Source organism: Salvia splendens, unplaced genomic scaffold (genome assembly GCF_004379255.2).
Source record: "Salvia splendens isolate huo1 unplaced genomic scaffold, SspV2 ctg1010, whole genome shotgun sequence".
NCBI classification, from domain to species: domain Eukaryota; kingdom Viridiplantae; phylum Streptophyta; class Magnoliopsida; order Lamiales; family Lamiaceae; genus Salvia; species Salvia splendens.
The window spans coordinates 34,820-54,919 of NW_024598549.1; the positions used below are offsets into that span (position 1 = coordinate 34,820).

General features: G+C 41.5%; 2 protein-coding genes across 2 annotated transcripts; one reads left to right on the top strand and one right to left on the bottom strand.

Moving 5' to 3' along the window:
- Positions 1–2,450: 2,450 nt before the first annotated feature.
- Positions 2,451–8,028, bottom strand: LOC121788314 ((+)-neomenthol dehydrogenase-like). The gene is made up of 5 exons (XM_042187025.1): positions 7,756–8,028; positions 4,451–4,719; positions 4,012–4,270; positions 3,673–3,867; positions 2,451–3,413 (listed from the first exon to the last, which is right to left on the bottom strand). The coding sequence occupies exons 2-5, from the start codon at positions 4,540–4,542 to the stop codon at positions 3,018–3,020; spliced, it is 942 nt and encodes a 313-aa protein (XP_042042959.1). The 5' UTR covers positions 4,543–4,719; positions 7,756–8,028; the 3' UTR covers positions 2,451–3,017.
- A 2,175-nt stretch (positions 8,029–10,203) lies between these two features.
- LOC121788316 (pentatricopeptide repeat-containing protein At5g61800-like) lies at positions 10,204–12,036 on the top strand. The gene has a single exon (XM_042187027.1). It carries the CDS (start codon positions 10,244–10,246, stop codon positions 11,843–11,845), a length of 1,602 nt encoding a protein of 533 aa, XP_042042961.1. The 5' UTR covers positions 10,204–10,243; the 3' UTR covers positions 11,846–12,036.
- The last annotated feature ends 8,064 nt before the right edge of the window (positions 12,037–20,100 follow it).

The window sequence follows — 20,100 nt, forward strand, 5'->3', positions numbered from 1 at the left end:
AATAAAAAATAAAAAATCCGCTGGGCGATGCGTTCGGCGATCAGGAGCCTGCAATGGCGCCGAGCTGATCGCCCAGCCCATCGCCTAGCGCTAGGCGATTTTTTTTTCCGGAAACCAGCTCGGCAGTTACAGTGGTTTGCCGAGCGCACCGCCTAGCGCCGGGGCTGGCTAGGCGGTGCGCTAGGCGCCATTGTGGATGCTCTAACAAAATAAATAAGTACAATAAAAAAAACTAACATCAACTATTCATACCTGACACAACCTGTAGCTCTACAAAAGTATACTACTTAGTTCATTTCCAGAATTGCCCTCAACTGCTAAAATTGCCTATAAGGGGCATTTTTGGAATGAAAATTATCACCTTGTACAAAAAATTGTGATTTTTAGGTACCAGAAATGATATAAAAAATTATGAGAACATTTTTGTGCAATATTCAAAGTTCCAAGTACCGTTTTGAAGTATACAATTGATTGGAATTTTGTTGTGCAATTGTCTTTGTCGTTGTTGCACAAATATCCAGGGTCACATGTCAACATTTATCGTTGTCTACGGAGAAACGAGAAAGGATGAACGATTGTTCTTTAAAAGATATGACAAAGTATGGGATAAAGGAATTCAGAGGGAAGAACGACTTAGAGGATGCGCAGCGGTGGCGTCCGTCGCCACCAGCCGTCCGCGCCGCTGGCACGGACGCTATACGCCGCCGCTGGCACGGCGCTGCTCGATGTATCGAGCACGTCCGTGCCAGCGGACGCACACGTGGCGTGCTCCCATTCGTCAACGGCTCGACCGTTGCATTTAAACATTTTATATATATATTTTTAAAAAAATCGGTTTTTTATTAAAAAAACAGATAAAAAATAAAAAAAAATTCACTTCCCCAAAAAAATATATCCGTTTATAACCGTTTTTTTACACCTTTTTAATTTTTTTTCATTTTTTTTACCCCAAAAATACACACTTGCATCTATAAATACCCTCAATTTCACCCCAAAATTTCACATCAAACTACACAACTCTCATCATCATTCTCCAATATCCATTCTCATCTCCATTCTCTCATATCCATTTTCATCTTCATTCTCTCATACCCTACAACATCACTATGTCCGGCCAAGACGATAACCCTTCGGGCTCCCACGGTTGGAACCCCGAATGGTTCGGTTCACAACCGTTTCCTAGTCCGGAAACGGAATATTCGGCCCCTCCTCAAACCCAAGATTCGGCCGTTCCGGGTGGCTACCGTCCATACCCAATCGACGACCAAGGTGCCTCCGAAGGGCGCTACGGGTGGACACCGGAGCCTAGGCCTCGCGCCCCTTCCCAAATGCCGATTCCTCCATCTCGCGCCGGTGTCCGCACACCGTACTCACCGGCGGAGATGGAAAGATTGTTCAAGGCGTACTTGGAAATCTCCGAAGATGCGGTGGTTGAAACGAACCAATCCGGCGATCACTTTTGGTGGCGCGTCTCTAGCCGTTACAATGCAAACCGGCCGCCCGGAACGATCGAGCGCAACGAGAGTATGGTGCGCAACTGGATCGGCCGAGCCAACGAAGAAATTGGCAAGTTCAACGGCTATTTCATCCAGGAGTCCCGGAATGCCGGGAGCGGCCGAAGCGAGGTCGACATCATCACCGCCGCGCTGAGCACCTACCAATCCATGAACGGCAAGTCGTTCAAATATCTTAACGTTTGGCAGGAGACGCGGACGCACCCGAAGTATAAGGGAGACATAACATCCTCCTCTAGCGGCTCCTCCAAACGATCAAGGTCGGTAGCCCTATCCGACTCCGACTCGGAAGAAGTGGCTAGCCAACTCGCCGGAGCTAACTTGGGTAGCCCCGACGCCGGACCGAGCGGTTCCCAACGCCGCCCCCAAGGAAGGAAGAAGGCGGCGGCCAACCGTCGTCGCGGCTCGACTCCCGAAGCCGCTCCCGCTCCCTATGTGCCACCTCCACCCCCGAACAACTCGCTGTGGATGCTCTTAAGCCAACTCAATATGGCCGATAGGTCATTTATGACCCTCACGCAACTTGAAACACACGAGACCATGATAAAAGGTCTCCAAAAACAATTGAGGTTGATCCCGCCGGATGCGTAGTCTTATTAGGAGTTTAATTATGTAATTTTTAATTTTTAGGATTTTAATTATGTAATTTTTAATTTTAAGGAGTTTAATTATGTAATTTTTAATTTTTAGGATTTTAATTATTTATTTTTAAATTTTATTTGTAATTTGTAATATTTATTATGGTTTTTAAATGGATTTTAATATTATGGAAATGTTATTGTTTAATTGAATTTTATATTAATTGTGCTCGTCCTTGCGGAATAGCACAGTTGTGGGTGTTGTGCTCTTGCCAGGGAGCAGACATGAATAGTACCGCCCGGGCCCACAACCGTGCCGCTGGCAAGAGCACGGTTGTGGATGCTCTTAGGATTATGGTGACGAAACGAAGGTAATTCTCACGCAACATGGATTATCCGAGTTATTACATACAGTAGATGTAATATGTATTAGAATATTGTGTAAATGAATAGATAAGCTGTTGTAAAAGCAAATCATAATCATCTTGTCATGTGGAACACATCTGCTGAAGTTACTGAAGCAAGCAGTATAGGCCAAACTCACCAAAATAAAACCTCAATAAATTTGTTTTGACAAATTTCAAATTTGAGCCTATCAAAATGCAAAACAAAATATTAGTATCAAAAACAAAACAAAACAAAAACTGACCTGCTTCCCTTGTTGTAATTGACTGTTGTTCCTGCATCAAAATCAGAAAACCAAAGCTACCAGTTCTAAGTCTACTGATGCAAAGGAATCTTGATTTCAATAGTAAGAGGAGCAGAAAAGATGCAGATAAATGATGTTGCTCTTGCTTCTTCTCCCAACTCTTACCATAATCAAACCAGCCAGCAAAATTCCACTCCTATGTTGCCTGTTTCCCTGAAAACTAAACTTGGAAACTGGTGCAACAGAAATGTGGTCCACAGAACACCATCTTGTGCCTCAGAAATTGATCTCACGCCTCTCGGAGAAGAACTTGCCAGTCACAAACTGATCGGGAAGCAAGGCAAGCCACACTGCAGTGTCAGCCCCATCCTCAATGCTAATGTGTCCGGCCCAACTGGTCATAGCGGTCCTCACCCACCCGGGGCAGTAGCAATTGATGTATATCTTTTTGCCTTCTGGACGACTAGCAAACTCCCTCGCCATCAGCCTCGTGTAAGTGTTAACCGCCAGTTTGGACAAGGAATAGTCTGTGAATACTTGAGGCCAGCCACCTTCTTTCCAAGTCCCATCCTCTGCTTGTTTCAAGAAGGTACTCATCACTTCATCAATCAATTCCTCAGATAGCAACTCATCATTTTCTAGCTTTTTTCTTATTTCAGCATTTTCAATTCTCTGCACAATACAAACAAAGTCCATTAATATCAAAAGGGGAGGACACATTCAAAAGAAGGAAGGCGAAGGCCATTTCAGAAATTCAGAATCACACAATGTCTTCGTTCGACCCCTGAAGAATGCACAAGTACTTTGGTGTTTCTGTTGGTCGAAAATTCGAATACTTTCTATAAAAGTAGGGATAATATTCAACACCATGAAAATTAGTAACAAGCATGAATATGTGTATAAAGGCTCAGAAGCTTAGGATGCCACTTACATTTCTCCGGCCACTCAATCTTCCCAATTTGGAACTGACATTAACAATCCGAGCACCAGGTTCCGAAGGCCTCATAAGAGGAACCATTGCTTTAATCATATTTTTGGTCCCATAATAGTTGGTCTGAATAACTTGTTCAGCATTTTCCACAGAGTTATCTGATCCAGCATTGTAATTCACTCCAGCATTGTTTATCTACGAATTGTCACACCATCAATGAAAAAAAAAATTTAATCAGAAACAATAATGCTCTTTGACATTTCAGTGCTTGATATCATTTCATCATCTAAACATCCCAATCTAACAATGGTAGACAGTTAAGGGAGAGAGGCACAATACCAATACATCTACACCACCATATTCTTCCTTGATCCATTGAACAAAGGATTCAATTGATGGAGGGTCTATGATGTCCAGTTGGTGAAACACCACATTCAAACCTCCTTCCTGCAACACCTTTGCTGCTTCTTGTCCAACACCCGTCTCGCGTGATGTGAGAATGACTGTGATCCCGTGCAACGCCAGCTGGTGCGCGATCTCAAACCCGATCCCCCTATTCGCACCCGTCACCACAGCTATAGTTTCGGAGGTCCACCATCTGCAGAAACAATGCAACACACAAATTTTGATCAATACTTCTCTACATAGATGTAATTATAGAGAATTGAAAAGGAAAGCAACAAAAGTATCTGATTCAGGCCCTAATTGGGGATGTGAGTTCATGTGGCATTAAATTGAACAAAAAATTGGGAATGTGATGAGTGTGAATTTGGAATACCTTTGATGGTCGGAGTAAGGGATGGTACGGAGGAGAGAGATCTCTTGGCGCCTCTTTTCCTTTTTCTCTTTCGCCTTTTCTTTCTTATCCATAATAACTACTGGAGATCGATTCTCGTTTTCTGATTTTTTTCTTCTTTGAGTTATGTGTGTAGAGAGAGAAATGGAGAAAAATATGGTATTTGTGTTGTTTTCCGGGAAAAATGGAGGGAGGAGCCAAACTCGGGTCTCATCATGTTTGAACACTCCATGCCACGTGGCAACCCATTTCTAATATAATAAACATCTAAATTTATAAACTGATTATTGGATTATAATCTTCTTTTTATATGGACTGTTCAAATGTTTTTAATTTCATTATCTTTCTATTCACTGTCCATAGATCCTATGATATTTATCTTATATTTCATTTTCTATCTATTTTATAATTTTGTCAGATAGGTACTCTCTCTGTCCAGCAATGCAATACGAATCACATTTTATGTGGGCACTTATTTTAAAAAATGTAAAGAAGTGAGTTGGAAAAGTTAGTCAAATATTATCACTATTTTTTTATATTATTTTTATAATAGAACGTGAGTGAAGTGAGATAGTGGAATACGAACCAAAACCGGCGGTTTGAACCGTCCAACAGACCGGGTTGCCGGTTCCAACGGGCCGGTTCAGGGTCGAAGGATGCGTGAACCGTGAACCGACGGTTCAACGGTTCAAACCGCCGGTTCAGGGTCGGCGAAATCGTGGACCGTGAATCGTGAACCGGCGGTTCGTCGGTTTGAACTGCCAGTTCAACCGAATTTTTTAAAAAATATTATTTATAAAAATTGATTTTTATATTTAAAATCAATTTTTACAAACAAATGAATACAAGATATTCGTAATAGCCCATATATATTTGATGGGCTTGCGAATTTATGAAACCATTCTTGGTTGTTTCTCTTTTATAGAGACATCCTTGAATGTTTTATGTTCCACTTTCGATGTGGGACAAAATATGTTGAAGTATTTTCTTTTATAACTACATGTTTAGTGCATTCATTCATCTTTTTCCAATGTGGGATACAAAACTTTCTTTTGTCTCTACTTTTCTTCATGTTTTGTATGATATATATAAACAAAATTATTATTCAAATATATTCTTGATTGATAAAAATAAAGAATTATTGAGAAATATGATTTGTATATAGAAAATATTTATTTGTATAATAATTATTGTTAGGTTTATACAATTTGTATAAGAATTATTCTTTCAATGTGTATAATATTATTTATTAGTTAACATATACATAAATTTATAAACATAATCAAATCATTAATGATAAATAAAATATTAAGTAGTGTTTATTAATTTTTGTAAAGAAAATATATTCATTATAAGTTGAAATTCACTCTCTATAATTCAATACACTATAATTCAAGTAGTGTTTTCCCTATAATTCAATACACTCGCTTCCAATTTAAATGCTCAAGTCCAATATTAAGTATTGATATTTTAAAAATCAAAAGGTTTAACTTTAAGTAGTGTTTATTAATTTTTGTAAATAAAATATATTCATTATAAGTTGTAATTTTTAGTCTTATTCAAATTTATTATCAATAAAATTGTAATTTTCACCTTATTGTTTGAAATTTGTTTTAAGCACATTTTATACATAATAAAGACTAAAAAGACAAAAAAAATACTTCATACTTAAAGTTGGATTTGATTTTTAAAATGCCAATATTTGGATGAGAGTATATTGGATTTTATTTAATTAAGAAGATAGTATATTGAATTATTCTCTTTTATAGTTACACATTTTGGATGTGTTACTCTTTATTTCAATGTGGGATAAAAGTCTTTATTTATAAGTATATTATAGATCGTCCATCATTCTTCGTCTATATTAATACTCTATCTTCTATTATTATAATTTAACAACAAATATTATTACATAAACTATTATTCATTAGTTCTTTATCATTAATGATTTGCTTAGGTTTATAAATTTATGTATATGTTAACTAATAAATAATATTATACACATTGAAAGAATAATTCTTATACAAATTGTATAAACCTAACAATAATTATTATACAAATAAATATTTTCTATATACAAATCATATTTCTCAATAATTCTTTATTTTTATCAATCAAGAATATATTTGAATAATAATTTTGTTTATATATATTATACAAAACATGAAGAAAAGTAGAAGATAAAAGAAAGTTTTGTATCCCACATTGGAAAAAGATGAATGAATGCTCTAAACATGTAGTTATAAAAGAAAATACTTCAACATATTTTTTCCCACATCGAAAGTGAAACATAAAACATTCAAAGATGTCTCTATAAAAGAAAAACAACCAAGAATGATTTTGTCTCACGTCGAAAGTGAAACATAAAACATTCAATGATGTTTCTATAAAAGAGAAACAACCAAGAATGATTTTGTCTCACATCGAAAGGGAAACATAAAACATTCAAGGATGTCTCTATAAAAGAGAAACAACCAAGAATGGTTTTATAAATTCACAAGCCCATCAAATATCTATGGGCTATTATGAATTTCTTGTATTCATTTATTTGTAAAAATTATTTTTAAGGATAAAAATCAATTTTTATAAATAAAAAGTATTTTTTTTAAAATTTTCGATTGAACCGCCGGTTCAAACCAGCGGTTTTTTGAACCGGAACCGGAACCGCCAGGACCTTTGGCGGGCCGGTTCCGGTTCATGCATATGATGAACCGTGAACCGCTGGTTCGGAACCGTTGTGCATGCCTATATGAAACTTACGTAAAAGTGAAATGTGACTCTTATTATGAGACGAACCAAAATATTAAAATATGACTCTTGTTTTGAGACAGATGGAGTACTATTTTAGATATATAATTAACATTACATAGGAACTTTATCTCGTATTTCTAACATTTTCACTAGTGAAAATGTGATTAATATAATCAAGATTTGTAAATAAATGGGATAGATTTTCAATTTGTGGAATTGGAATAAATAATTCCAATAATTGGAGTCACCCATCCCTATACAAAAATTATGAATTTATTAAATTTCTTTAATTTGAACCATCATGTAATAATTGCCAAAATAAAGATACGGAGTCTCGATTGATAATTATATATCCAATAGAAGGAGATGATAAGTCACTGTGCAAGTGCAGGAAAGATAAAATGAGGGTAATTAATCCAACTCAAACATACATTAATTCAACAAACATATCCCAATAAATTGGGATAGCACAAACTAAACAAAGTAGGGAAACAAACTAAGAGCAAAATAGAAAAAGCCTGGAAGAAAGGCATCACCTTCCCTTTGCCTCTATTGACTTGCCTTCAGAAAGAGAAAGAAGAGTGTAATTGTGTGAGATTCATAACACATATATATACACTCATCACTCTCAATTGTCACCATCTAATTTCTTCTTCTTCTTCCTCCTCATGTTGTGTTTCTTGATATGGTTTTGTTGTTGTGGGAAATCCTAGTCTGTGTGTGGATATATATAAATAACTTTGTGGTTGTAATCACAAGAATCATATTAGATCCTTTCTTATTTCTATCAATTATATGTTAATCCACATCTCAGCACTTAAATAATGCACAATGATTATTTTTAGTTTGATTAATTGGTTAATGGTGTCATGGTCCCCTACCCCTATCCCCTTTCTCTGGTTAGTCAATATTAATATATACCACGTCGCACTTATCCACTACTACACCAATACTTTTTTGTTCATTGATTTAAGAGATGGGTCTCATTCCTTCATGTGGAATAAAGTTAAGAAAAGCTATTTTGATTTATCGACTATCGAGGGAATAAAGGGAAAGATAACACGTCTTAAAATTGTCTCGTAGGAGTACTACTCTATGGAATGCATTATTCTGGATAATTTGGTAATCATATACTAGTATGATAAATAGGAGAATACATCTTTATTCCACCATCAAAATTGTTCTTACGTTCATTTCAAAAATCATATATTTGTCCTTACTTTAGCTTTTAAACTATTGTTTGAAGGGAGAAATTGTCAATATACTATTTTTATTTTATTTTTAAAATTATTATTCCAATTGTTCCTTTCATGTTTATAGGGTTTTCTATCCCTTATAAATAGTGGCAATAGTTGTTTTGAAGTCAGGCTAGATATTGAAAAAATTACTTATATATAAGATTTCTAGAAACTAGAATTTGTTAATCATTCTATCTCGTGGTCGATTGTCATCATTTTATGTTTAGCACATGAATGTTTTCCATCCATAAGTCTTTTCCTATAGAGCCTCTTGTCATTGAGACATAATTTGAGTCTTGTGAAATACTCCCTCCGTCCCTCTTTAGCTGAGTCGTATTCCTTTTCAGGTTGTTCCACTATAGCTGAGTCATTTTTTTAGAAAAAAAAAATAATACATTTTTTCTCTTTTACTTGAATACTTTGTGAAACATTGTTTTTTTAAGATAAATAGAAAATTTTTATTGTCTAAGTTACGGAGATTAATCATTGGTTTCATTAAATGTTATTTATAAGCACCATGAGAGACCAATAAGTAACTTTAGTGATTTAAACAAATGGTTGGAGGTGTTAGTACGTGTAAGTATGAAAATTTGAGAACAAGATTCGATCAAATAAATGATGATGAGTAGGATTTTTGGATATGTCTGTTTTGATTGATCCGATGAGTTTTGAGTGGAGCCAAATGAATGACTCGAAAGCAAGTATGGTGACAACCATCTCGCATGGATTCAAATTTGTTAGGGACTTGGAAAGTAGGGTCGAAAGTCTGTAATAAAGTGGTTATTAGTTTATATTCTTGAGCATCTCGACTCTCTTTATCCTTTTGGGACATTGAACATTCGCAAAGCACCGCAACTTTGTGGACACCTCATTCTCAACTTATTATGAGAATCCAAATCAAGTATAAAGATGAGATTGTGTGGAGTGGGGGCATTAGATTTATATTTATCCTATCCCCCTCTTCATGGACCTAACTCTCAAATAAATTACCACAAATAGATGACAAATCTAGTTATCTAGCATGTGGATTTCTATATATATTTTTAGATTTATTGTTTGCAGATGCTTGTTTACTTGTTTAGACTATCATTGACTTTATATTAGCATATGTGGTAAGATAAAAGATGGATTTGTTTTCTCCACTTATCTTTTGGCACGCAGGACTCAAGATTAGATTCGCTAGATCTTCTAAATCAATTCTTTAAACTTTTGTCAAATTTCGATTTTGTATATCAGTTTTAAAATCCAATTATAAAATATCAAACTATTGATTTTTTTTTCTGTTCAAAATTTCATCACTAATATCACTTAATATAAATCATAATTTAACAAATAAAATGATTTAATCTAGTACAATACAATGTTGATTTGCCACCTAAAATATAACGTCGTTTTGATGATATTTGATAGTGCCATATAAGTGGTCATCAAATTATGTTAGTGCAGAAATCTTAATTAATTGCAAAATCCGAAAAAATAATTAGTTTGATTGCAAATTTAGAACAAATCAATCGTTTTGTAATTTATAAACAGATTTTAAAGTTGGTGTGCAAACCACAGTTTGACGAAAGTTTAAGAATTTATAGGGAAATAACTCTAAGAATAATTTTAAACATACAGATATTTACTCAACCTATGTTTAAAAGAACTTATCTTTATAACAATCAGGATAAACTGAATTAAGTATCTTTCAAAATGGCTAGCAATATCTCAAATCAGAAAATGAAAAGGGAATGGGGATTAACTATTAAGAAATGGAAACTGAAAGCATAGAGCAGAAATCCAAATGCAAATAATATGCATGCAAACATCTCATCTCATATCCACACTCAACCGTAGCTGCAAAACCATCGCACACATCCACCAAGTCCACGCTCAGGCCATCACCAGAGGCCTCTTCTCTCTCCACCCCTCTCTTCTTCTCTCTCACATCCTCCATTCCTTCACCTCTTCACTCCGACAACACTCCACTACCACCAATCATGACCACACCATTTACTTCACCAGGATTTTCACTCTCATCCCAAACCCCTCAGCTTTCAACTACAACACCATCATCCGAGCACACACCGCCCTCCGCTCTTCCCTCGCCGCCTTAAATTTCTTCCTCCAAATGCGCCGGACACCCGTCGCGCCCGATTTCCACACTTTCCCCTTCGTACTCAAAGCTTGCGGGGCTCTGCAAAACTCGCTTCCGCTTGCGAGGGCTCTCCACGCTCAAATCGTGAAATTAGGGTTTTTGATTGATGTGTTCGTGCGCAATTCGATATCTTCCGCATACTGCAGGTTTGGCGATGTTGATGGGGCGAAAGGGGTTTTTGAAGGAAGCTTGTTGAGGGATGTCGTGAGTTACAATGTGATGATTGATGGGTTTGTTAAGGCTGGTGATATTGATCTTGCTCGGGAACTGTTCGACGAAATGCCTGAACGAAATGCCGTTTCTTGGGGTACCCTTTTGGCTGGCTATGCGAAGCTGGACCTGCCCGCTGAGGCTATTGAATTGTTTGACAGTATGATTGATTTGCAGGTGCGATTCGACAACGTTGCTCTGGTTTCGGTGCTCTCTGCCTGCTCCCAGCTCGGAAAGATGGAGAAAGGTAAAGAGATACACAAATACATAGAGAGAAATGGGATTGAGCTGGACGCCTATATAGGAACCGCGTTGGTTGATCTCTACGCAAAATGCGGGCTGGTTGAAACGGCTAAGGAGGTTTTCGCTTCGTGTCGCGAGCAGAATGTTGCTCTGTGGAATGCGATGCTCATGGGATTCGCCATTCATGGCGATGGCTCATCACTTCTCCGTTATTTTACAAGAATGGTAGAAGACGGGATGAAGCCGGATGGGGTGACGATTCTGGGCGTTCTGGTTGGATGCAGCCACTCGGGGATGATCAGCGAGGCTAAGAGTATTTTCGCAAAGATGGAGAGCGCGTATGGCGTTCCAAGAGAGCTGAAGCACTACGGATGCATGGCGGATCTTCTGGCGCGCGCAGGGATGATAAGAGAGGCTGTGGAGATGATAAGGGGGATGCCGATGGGAGGGGACGTGTTCGTGTGGGGAGGGCTGCTGGGAGGGTGCAAGATACACGGAGACGTGGAGGTGGCTGAGGAGGCTGCGAAGCATGTGATGAGGGTGAAGCCGGAAGATGGCTCGGTGTACTCTGTTTTGGCGCACATGTACGCGAATTCGGGGCGTTGGGACGACGTGGTGAACGTGCGGAGGTTAAGAGAGAGGAGATGGGGGATCAGGAAGAGCGCTGGGTGGAGCTTGATCGAGCTGGATGGGATGGAGCATGAATTTGTTTCTGGGGATTGCTTGCATCCCTGCACCGAGGAGATATACTTGGTTTTGAATGGTTTGCAGCTGCATCACTACGAACAACTCTGAGAGAAACATTTAGTTGGTGTGATTGATGATTTTGTGTCAGGACTCGGGACAAATGTTGATAACTCCCATGTTTTCGTTAACGAGGTAACTATTGCATTGCCAAATGGAGATAGAAAGCATTTACATAATTACATAAATCAAAGGCATGCTCTGACAGGATGATACGAGTCTTATACTATTATTATTTAGTTTAGATATATTAGGGATTTGCATATCTTTTTCTATATCTTTGTTTTCTTGTTCATTAAGTCAGTAGCATTATAAATAGGAGTTATTGTTATCACTTTATTCATTCAATCAATATATGAAATTATCATTCTTTTGGCTCAATTGAGTAGCAAACAAGAAACATCTCCTAAGGCTGCCGACGAGTAAATCTCGCGCTCAGCTGCCCCTTTTTGCCGTCCAAGTCACGACCCAACGTTGGGCGCTCGACAACGACGACATCTCGTTTCTTGATTTTGTGTGGAAATCGATGTTAAGGATTTAGGTCCTTAACAACTGGTGCTTTCATCCAAAGCTCAGCATCCTCCGTCTGCGTTCATCCATATCCCCAAATAAATCACCACCATTTCTACCGCAACCACGATTCAGTCCGTCAACATGTCATACGACCGGCTATCGCCGTCGTCAATACGACTTCCCTCAGGCCACACAGCCATTCCGTCCCTACCAACCGGCCCAACCTCGCCGTGTAACCAGTTGGGACCCACCGAGCTGCCGGGTGGAAGTACTCCCCCCGCCGTCGTGGCCTGATCCAGAATCTCCCTACGTCTCACACCACTTGGATCCACCTGATCGTCGCCCACGGCCGAGATACCAGGCCATCGGGTACCGCGATCGCGCGCAAGACGCTTGGCCCCGACACCGCGGTGGCTACGTCGAGGGGGGTGGCCACCTATCTGATCGCGGAGATCATCAGACCCAATTAGGGTTTGATCGCTACCCGACAACCGCAACGCAGCGGCACCACCCAACGTGCTGGGACCCACCAGCGCAACAGCAGGACCGCGGCTACCCGACCGTTGACCGGGCCCGACGCTCGGAGACGTGCTGGGACCGACCTCGCCCTCGGGAGGAGGTAAGAGCGCGAGTCCAGCCCGCCTCCCACCAGCCCCGCTACTTCACCGAAAAGCCAACGCGGGACCTGTACAGTCAGCCCGCGCGTGTGACCAGTCAAACTCCAGAGCAGCCACGCCTACCGCTAATACGGGTCTCCCAAGCGAAGAAGTCAGAACGATCCAGGTTGGGTCTCTGCTGGCACTGTCCCGAGAAATGGCTGAGGGGACATGTGTGCAAACAACGCATTCTATGTTATGCGGATGATGGGGAGGAGTTTGACGAGAACATTCAAGATGAGAATTTAGCCGAAGAGAAAACTGATAATACTCCCACGATAGTATTCGGTGATGATGTTCCCAATGACATTACCGATGTTCACAATGATGGCGCTCCTCTTGATGTTCCTAACAACGAGTCCCCTGGAGAGTTCGTCAAGAACAAAGGGATTGTCAAGAACGACAATGAGTCACCGCAAGTGCTCGTTGGGGTATATGATGAGAAGATTGGTGAAAAGGAGGAGACATTGCTAGAATATAAAGAGGAGGATGGTTCTATTGGTGAAGTGGAGAAGATAATCGCATCGTTCAATGTTGCTCAAATGTCATTGACGGAGGTTACGAATTGTTGGTTTAAGAGAGGAAATGTTTGCACTGGTGTAAGGATAACTGCATATTTCTACGTGGATTTCTTTGATGGCAATGTCCAAAGTATTGTTCATCGTTCGACATCACTAGACGTCGATACACGATTCATCCCTCCGTGCAATGACACGCCATATTTGAGCATTCTTGGAGGTGATAAAGGGAGACATTCAGCTGTTCGATATGTGTTTGATCCAGGAGGAGACGTCTAGCTAAAGCTTTTGCTTTCAACTCTCGTCCTTGGTTTGTGGTTCCCACCTTGAGGACAAGGTGGATTTTAACTGTGGGGGAGTTGATACGAGTCTTATACTATTATTATTTAGTTTAGATATATTAGGGATTTGCATATCTTTTTCTATATCTTTGTTTTCTTGTTCATTAAGTCAGTAGCATTATAAATAGGAGTTACTGTTATCACTTTATTCATTCAATCAATATATGAAATTATCATTCTTTTGGCTCAATTGAGTAGCAAATAAGAAACATCTCCTAAGGCTACCGACGAGTAAATCTCGCGCTCAGCTGCCCCTTTTTGCTGTCCAAGTCACGACCCAACGTTGGGCGCTCGACAACGACGACATCTCGTTTCTTGATTTTGTGTGGAAATCGATGTTAAGGATTTAGGTCCTTAACACAGGGGAAGGAAGTTTTTGGTAGGTTATAATGCGTACACAGTTTGTGAAAAAAGCCACAGGCAGCAACATTACTACTCCCACTATCAGTAATCGCCTCATTTTCCACTAACACATTTTCCAATTTTGTACTCCCTCCGTCCCACAAAGATACTCCGAATAGTTTTAGAGCATCCACAATGGCGCCCGTCCCGGCGGACGTCCGGCCAGCGTGCCGGAGTTCCGCGCGGGACGTCCGCCATTGTACAGCGGTGACGCGGATACGGACGTCCGCTGCGGACACCGGAGTTCCGAGGCGTTCCCGGGACGTCCGTTGCGACGTCCTTGCGGACGTCCGCCATTGCGTTGACTCCACGGACGTCGGCGCGAACGACCCGATTATTTTATTATTTTTTTTGAAAATTCTATAAATACGGCTCGTTGAACTTCATTTCATTCGCACCACTTGTATTAATGAGTATCTCTCTCTCTAAATACTTTTCTTTCGAAGATAAATGGAGCACCACGATAGTGATTCCCCCGCCACGAGCAAGTCACAGGGACCGATCTTTCCCATTGGCAGAAGTACCCCAATGTCCGCCACGATGTCCGGAATGGGGGGGATGATGCCCCAACCCCAAATGACGGCGGGAATGATGCTCGGGTACTACAACATGTACACGCCTTGGTGTGAGATGATGCCCCAAATGCCCGGTGTGAGTGCCGGAATGACCCAATGCCGGGGATGATGCACGAAATGCTGGGGATGATGCTGCCCCAGATGCCCGGGATGATGATGCCGGGGATGATGTCGGGCTCGCCTGTCGCTGCGGGGGGGAGTAGGCAGGGGGTCCCCCAATCACCGGTGGACAATGTCTATCGCCCCTATATGGATTTACTGTAGACGGACAACCCCCCAAGTACTCCTCTCGAGACTCAGCTCACTGGCATCAAGAGGTTCTCGATGGAGGAGTTGGGGCTATCTCTGATCCGGGATTCTCCCACAGACGCACCAACGGCGACAGGGAGGAGGGGGAGGGCAGGGAGAGGGAGGGGCAGGGGACGAGGCACTACCTTGCCTGCGGCGGGGTACGATGGTGAAGGGGGAGGGATCCAGCCGGAAAAAGAGGACCTTCTGGAGCACAGAGGAGTGCATCGCGCTTGCGAAGGCGTGGATCAGTATAGTGGAGGATCCATATATCGGGGCTAACCAGCATATCGACAGGATGTGGTGGCGCATTAGCCAAAGCTACCTCCAATTCAAACCGCCAGGGGGGAAGCCTCACAACGGAGAGCAATGCCGGAAACAGTGGGAGCGGCTGAAGAGGCAGCTCAGCTGATTCGCCGGCATTTACACAAACAACCTCCGCTCGGCAACCAGCGGCATGTCTGCCGAGGATGTGAAGCTTCTGTCTCACCATCAGTTCAAAGACGCTGCAGCGGGCTTCGGGGAATTCAAATATTGAGAGGTGTATCTTGTGGTGCAGACTTCGGCCAAGTTTACTGCGGGTGTTGAATCTGACTGGCCGAAGCTGACGAAGATCTGCACCTCCGGGGAGTACAGTAGCAGTGCTGGTTCCCACGAACTCCCCCCGCCAAGGCAGAGTTCCCGACACCTTCATCGTCGGCCCACCGCCGTCACCCGTTGGGGCAAAAGTCCGCGGCGCGGATGGCGAGTGGAAGCGCCAGCGGGTCCGCCGAGGCCCAATCGACAGCTCCTACCCAAAACGATCTCGAGCTCCCCTCACTCGCCCGCGTCGCGCAACATGAAACCCTATTGCGTGCAATGGTTGAATGACGGACATCGACCGATCGTCATTACAGGTCGTCGCTGAAGGATATCATCAACAGTATGCGGCGCGATTTGGGGTTGGGAGACATGGCGGAGAGTGGCGACAAGGGGGCTACCGGCGTGGATGATGAGGGTACTGGTGGCGGGGAATCGGAGGAGTGAGACGACAGTTTTTTTTAATAATTATGTATGTTTTTTCTGTACTATGTATGTTTTTTTAAGTAAAGTGGTTGCAATTTCTCCGTATTTGTGTCGAAATTTTAATTCCGTAAATTATTTAATTCCGTAAATTGTTGAATTCGTGAATTTTTATTATTGTGGGAAGTCTGTCGGGATGTCCTTGGGATGTCCGCCACTGTACAGTGGGATGTCCTTATGGCGTGGCAGTGCAGTGGGAAGTCTTTATGACGTGGCATGAGGTGTTTTTGGGATGTCCGCGGGGATGTCCGCCGGGACATCCGCACCACTGTGGATGCTCTTATCCTATTCATCTCATTCAAGATATACACATTCTTAAATGACATGAGATTTTAAGTGGAGTAAAAAAAGTGATTGTACTATAATGATAAGAGAGCTAAAAAGGTGATAAAGTAGAGTAAAAGAAGTAATTGAATATTATAACAAGAAGAGAGAAATTTTATGGAAAGTGGACATTTTGAGTGGGACAAACTAAAAAGAAAAAGTAACATTTTGAGCGGGATAGAGGGAATACCATTTTTTGCCATCCCTAATATTAGACCAAGTCTAAATATGGAAAGTTTTTAACCAATTATACATATTAATAATGCGGATCCCATAATACGTTAACACTATTTTCACTATTTTTTTACTCTATCTTTTTGTTTTCTCACTCTTAATTTATCAATTACACATTAAGACTCGTGTTATCTGTAACTTTATTTATTTTTAGCGGACAGCGAATACTAAAATTCTTACTACTATTTTAGAATTTTCATTTTTAGAAAGGAGAGTATACATATTTTCACTATTTTCTTCCTTTATCGCTTTTTTTTCTCATTCTTACTTTATCAATTACACAAGATTCGTGTTATTTGCCATTTTATTTATTTTTAGGGGAAATTCTTTCTATTTTAGCGGATCTCGAATACTAAAATTTTTACTCCATCCGTTCCATAGTAATTGAGGGGTTTCTTCTTGGCACGAAGATTAAGAAAAATTGTGTTAGGTGAGTTAAGTAAATGGAGAGTAAAGTGGAAAATGAAAAAGGTAGAGAGATGAAAAGAGAATAAAGTAAAAGAGAGTAAAGTAGGGGTAGAAAATTGTGTTGACTTTTGTTGAAAAGGGAGATGACTCTATTACTATGGAATGTACCAAAATGTTAAAATTACTCTACTACTATGAAACGGAGGGAGTACTATTTTTAGAAATTTTATTTTTAGAAAGGATAGTATACGTATTTTGGGGCATTCGGCATGTTGACAATAACACATACTCATATTAATTGAAATATAAAATCACGAGTTATCCAGTAGATTCTCTGTGGAAATGAATTAATTACATGGAGATGTAAAAGTGAGGTGTTGGTCGGAGGAGCATCCACAGCGACTGTGTGAGGTTGACAAGTGGCCCTCTCTGCATGCTCACTACTCCCTACAAACTTCCACTTTGATCTACATCCAACACTCTATAAATTGCTTCACCAATCCTTATCCAATTTCTAACTCAACCACAATTATCAATACTAAATCACACTATCCAATATCTCAGCACACTCCAAATCACAACAATGGCATTTCGCGCAGCGGTATGTTTATTTGCGCTTGGATTCAATTTGTTACCTGAGACGATTCGTTTACATCGGCGATCTTGTTAATTTGCAGTCTCTCTGGAAATCAATGGCAAAAGCGCTTGGCGGAGGCTCCAGCCAGAGTTTGAGTTTCACGACATCAACGGTGCCCAAATTGAAAGCCTGCCGCCGGCCATATTCCCCCGGAAACTAAATCAAAGTAAGCTTTCTCATTTAGGAGTATTATTTGTAAAAATCATGGATTAAATATGCCCGGTCAATGGATTTTGACCAAATAATAAATGTGACGAGACATTTAATTTTGTGAAATTAAATGACATAGCGTCGTTCTACATTTTACGTAGATAAATGTAGTATATTCACTTTCTCAAATCCGATTTCCGTTGAGTGAGAAATAGTGGATTAAAGTTGGGCATAATTAGCTTTTAATTAAAGCTTGGAGTTGGAGCTTAGGGAATAATTAACTAGTGTTAATTATCCCACATTGGAGGATTAACACATCTTTAATGTGTATAAATTAAGTGACTTTATGTTACTTAATAATTATAGTGGACCAAGATGGGTGAAAAGAGCCCACACGCGCGCACACGCGCGCGCCGCCGCCGCCGCCCGCCCGCCCGAGCCCGTGCCCGTGCTCGTGCTCGCGGTCGGGGCCGATCCCGATCCCGATCCCGATCCCGATCTTGATCTTGGACTTGGATCTTGGCAATTGGTCTTTGGGCTTGGTGCTTGGCCCAAACTATTCTTTTTGGACCACCGCCGAGTCAGCAATCCAAGTGGCTTGACACGTCGTCAAGCGAGGCACAGTCACGGGTGCCACGTGAGAAATCCACACGCTCCACACACGGATGGCACACTCCTGCCACACGTCTGTAACCGACGTCGGTTACGAATTGCCATGATGACAGCCATCATGGCTGTTGACCCCCTGCAGTGGACTGAGCCTATAAATAGGCCAGCCATTCCATGCATCACTACACAATTCAAAAAGCATTCTGCATCATAAGCTCTCTCCCTCTCCCTGCATAGTTTTTCTGTCGAAGCTCTGCCCTCTCCTCCATCCAGTTCGCCGGAGCTCTGTTGATTGCGGTGCTGCATCAATAGAGACGTAGCCGTTTTACCTTTGGGGACGACACGCCAAACCGAAGAGCACTACCGGGGCGTATCTCGTCTTGCGGGAAGAGGCCTCCTCGACTCGGCTAATCACACTGGTTTAGTAGTTTCGTTATACGTTGTATTTTTAAGTTCAGTTCTTCCTTTTCTTTCTTTTGGGTTGTATTACGCCCGGGTAGTTATCTTTGTAATCCCAGAAACCAACAATCGCAAGACGAGATAACTTGCCTTTGAAGGAATTTGGACTTGTAAACTGAACTAAAACTTTCGAAATATTAAACACCTTTGCTGGAGATGTCTACCGACTCCAACACCGCCGCTGCCACCACCGCCGCCGCCATTCCCTCCACCATGGCGACCACTGGACCGGTCAACACTTCATCGGCTCCCTCGATGATGCCAACTCCCGGCTTCCCAGCTGCCTCATCCACCGTCCCTTGGGTTTGGGACAACCCCTTCGGGGCGTCCACTGGTTCCACCTTTGGTGGTTCGGTTGGTTCCACTTTTAGTGGTTCCTTCGGATCCTTTAATGGATCGAGTGTTGGTGCCTTCGTGCTCAATACTAGTGTTGGATCTTTCGGGATCAACACGAATGCTGGGGCCTTCGGGTCTCATGCGGGTGCTAGTCCCTTCGGGGCTGGTACGACCATGGCGGGCTCTATGCCCAACATGAATGGTGGGGGCTCTATGCCCAACCACGTTGTTGGCTCCTTCGGGGGCAACGGAATTGGTTCCTTCCAAGGACCAAGCGCGGCACCTTTGGCACCAAGAATGATACCACCTGCCGAGAAGCCACCAAAGTTTGGAGGATCTGACTTCAAGCGGTGGTACCAGAAGATGTTGTTCTACTTGACAACATTGGGCGTCGCCAACTTCCTCACGGAGAACGAGCCGCCCGCACCAAGCGACCAAGAGACTAGGCTCGAAGTAATGGCAGATTATGAAGCTTGGAGGAAAGGAGATTACCTTTGTAAAAATTTCATTCTAAGTGCTTTAGATGATAGTTTGTACAATGTATACTCCAATGTAACCACATCTAAACAAATGTGGGAAAACCTAGAAAAGAAGTATAGCATAGATAATGCTGCTGGGACGGAACAAGTTGTAGCATCCAAGTTTATGGACTACAAAATGGTCGACTCTCGACCCGTCATGGAGCAAGTCCAAGAGCTCCAAATGATCATCCACTCATTAGTGGCTGAAGGGATGACCTTGCCCGATAAATTCCTAAGGTGCACGATCATTGACAAGCTCCCTCCAAGTTGGAA

Excerpts from the sequence above, each read along its gene's own strand:
- LOC121788314 (XM_042187025.1), bottom strand. The coding sequence starts at position 4,542 with ATGGATAAGAAAGAAAAGGCGAAAGAGAAAAAGGAAAAGAGGCGCCAA. Across the intron at positions 3,868-4,011 it reads ATGGTGGTGTAGATGTATTG|ATAAACAATGCTGGAGTGAA; the intron begins GTATTGTGCCTC and ends GACAATTCGTAG. Across the intron at positions 3,414-3,672 it reads GATTGAGTGGCCGGAGAAAT|AGAATTGAAAATGCTGAAAT; the intron begins GTAAGTGGCATC and ends TGTATTGTGCAG.
- LOC121788316 (XM_042187027.1), top strand. The coding sequence starts at position 10,244 with ATGCAAATAATATGCATGCAAACATCTCATCTCATATCCACACTCAAC.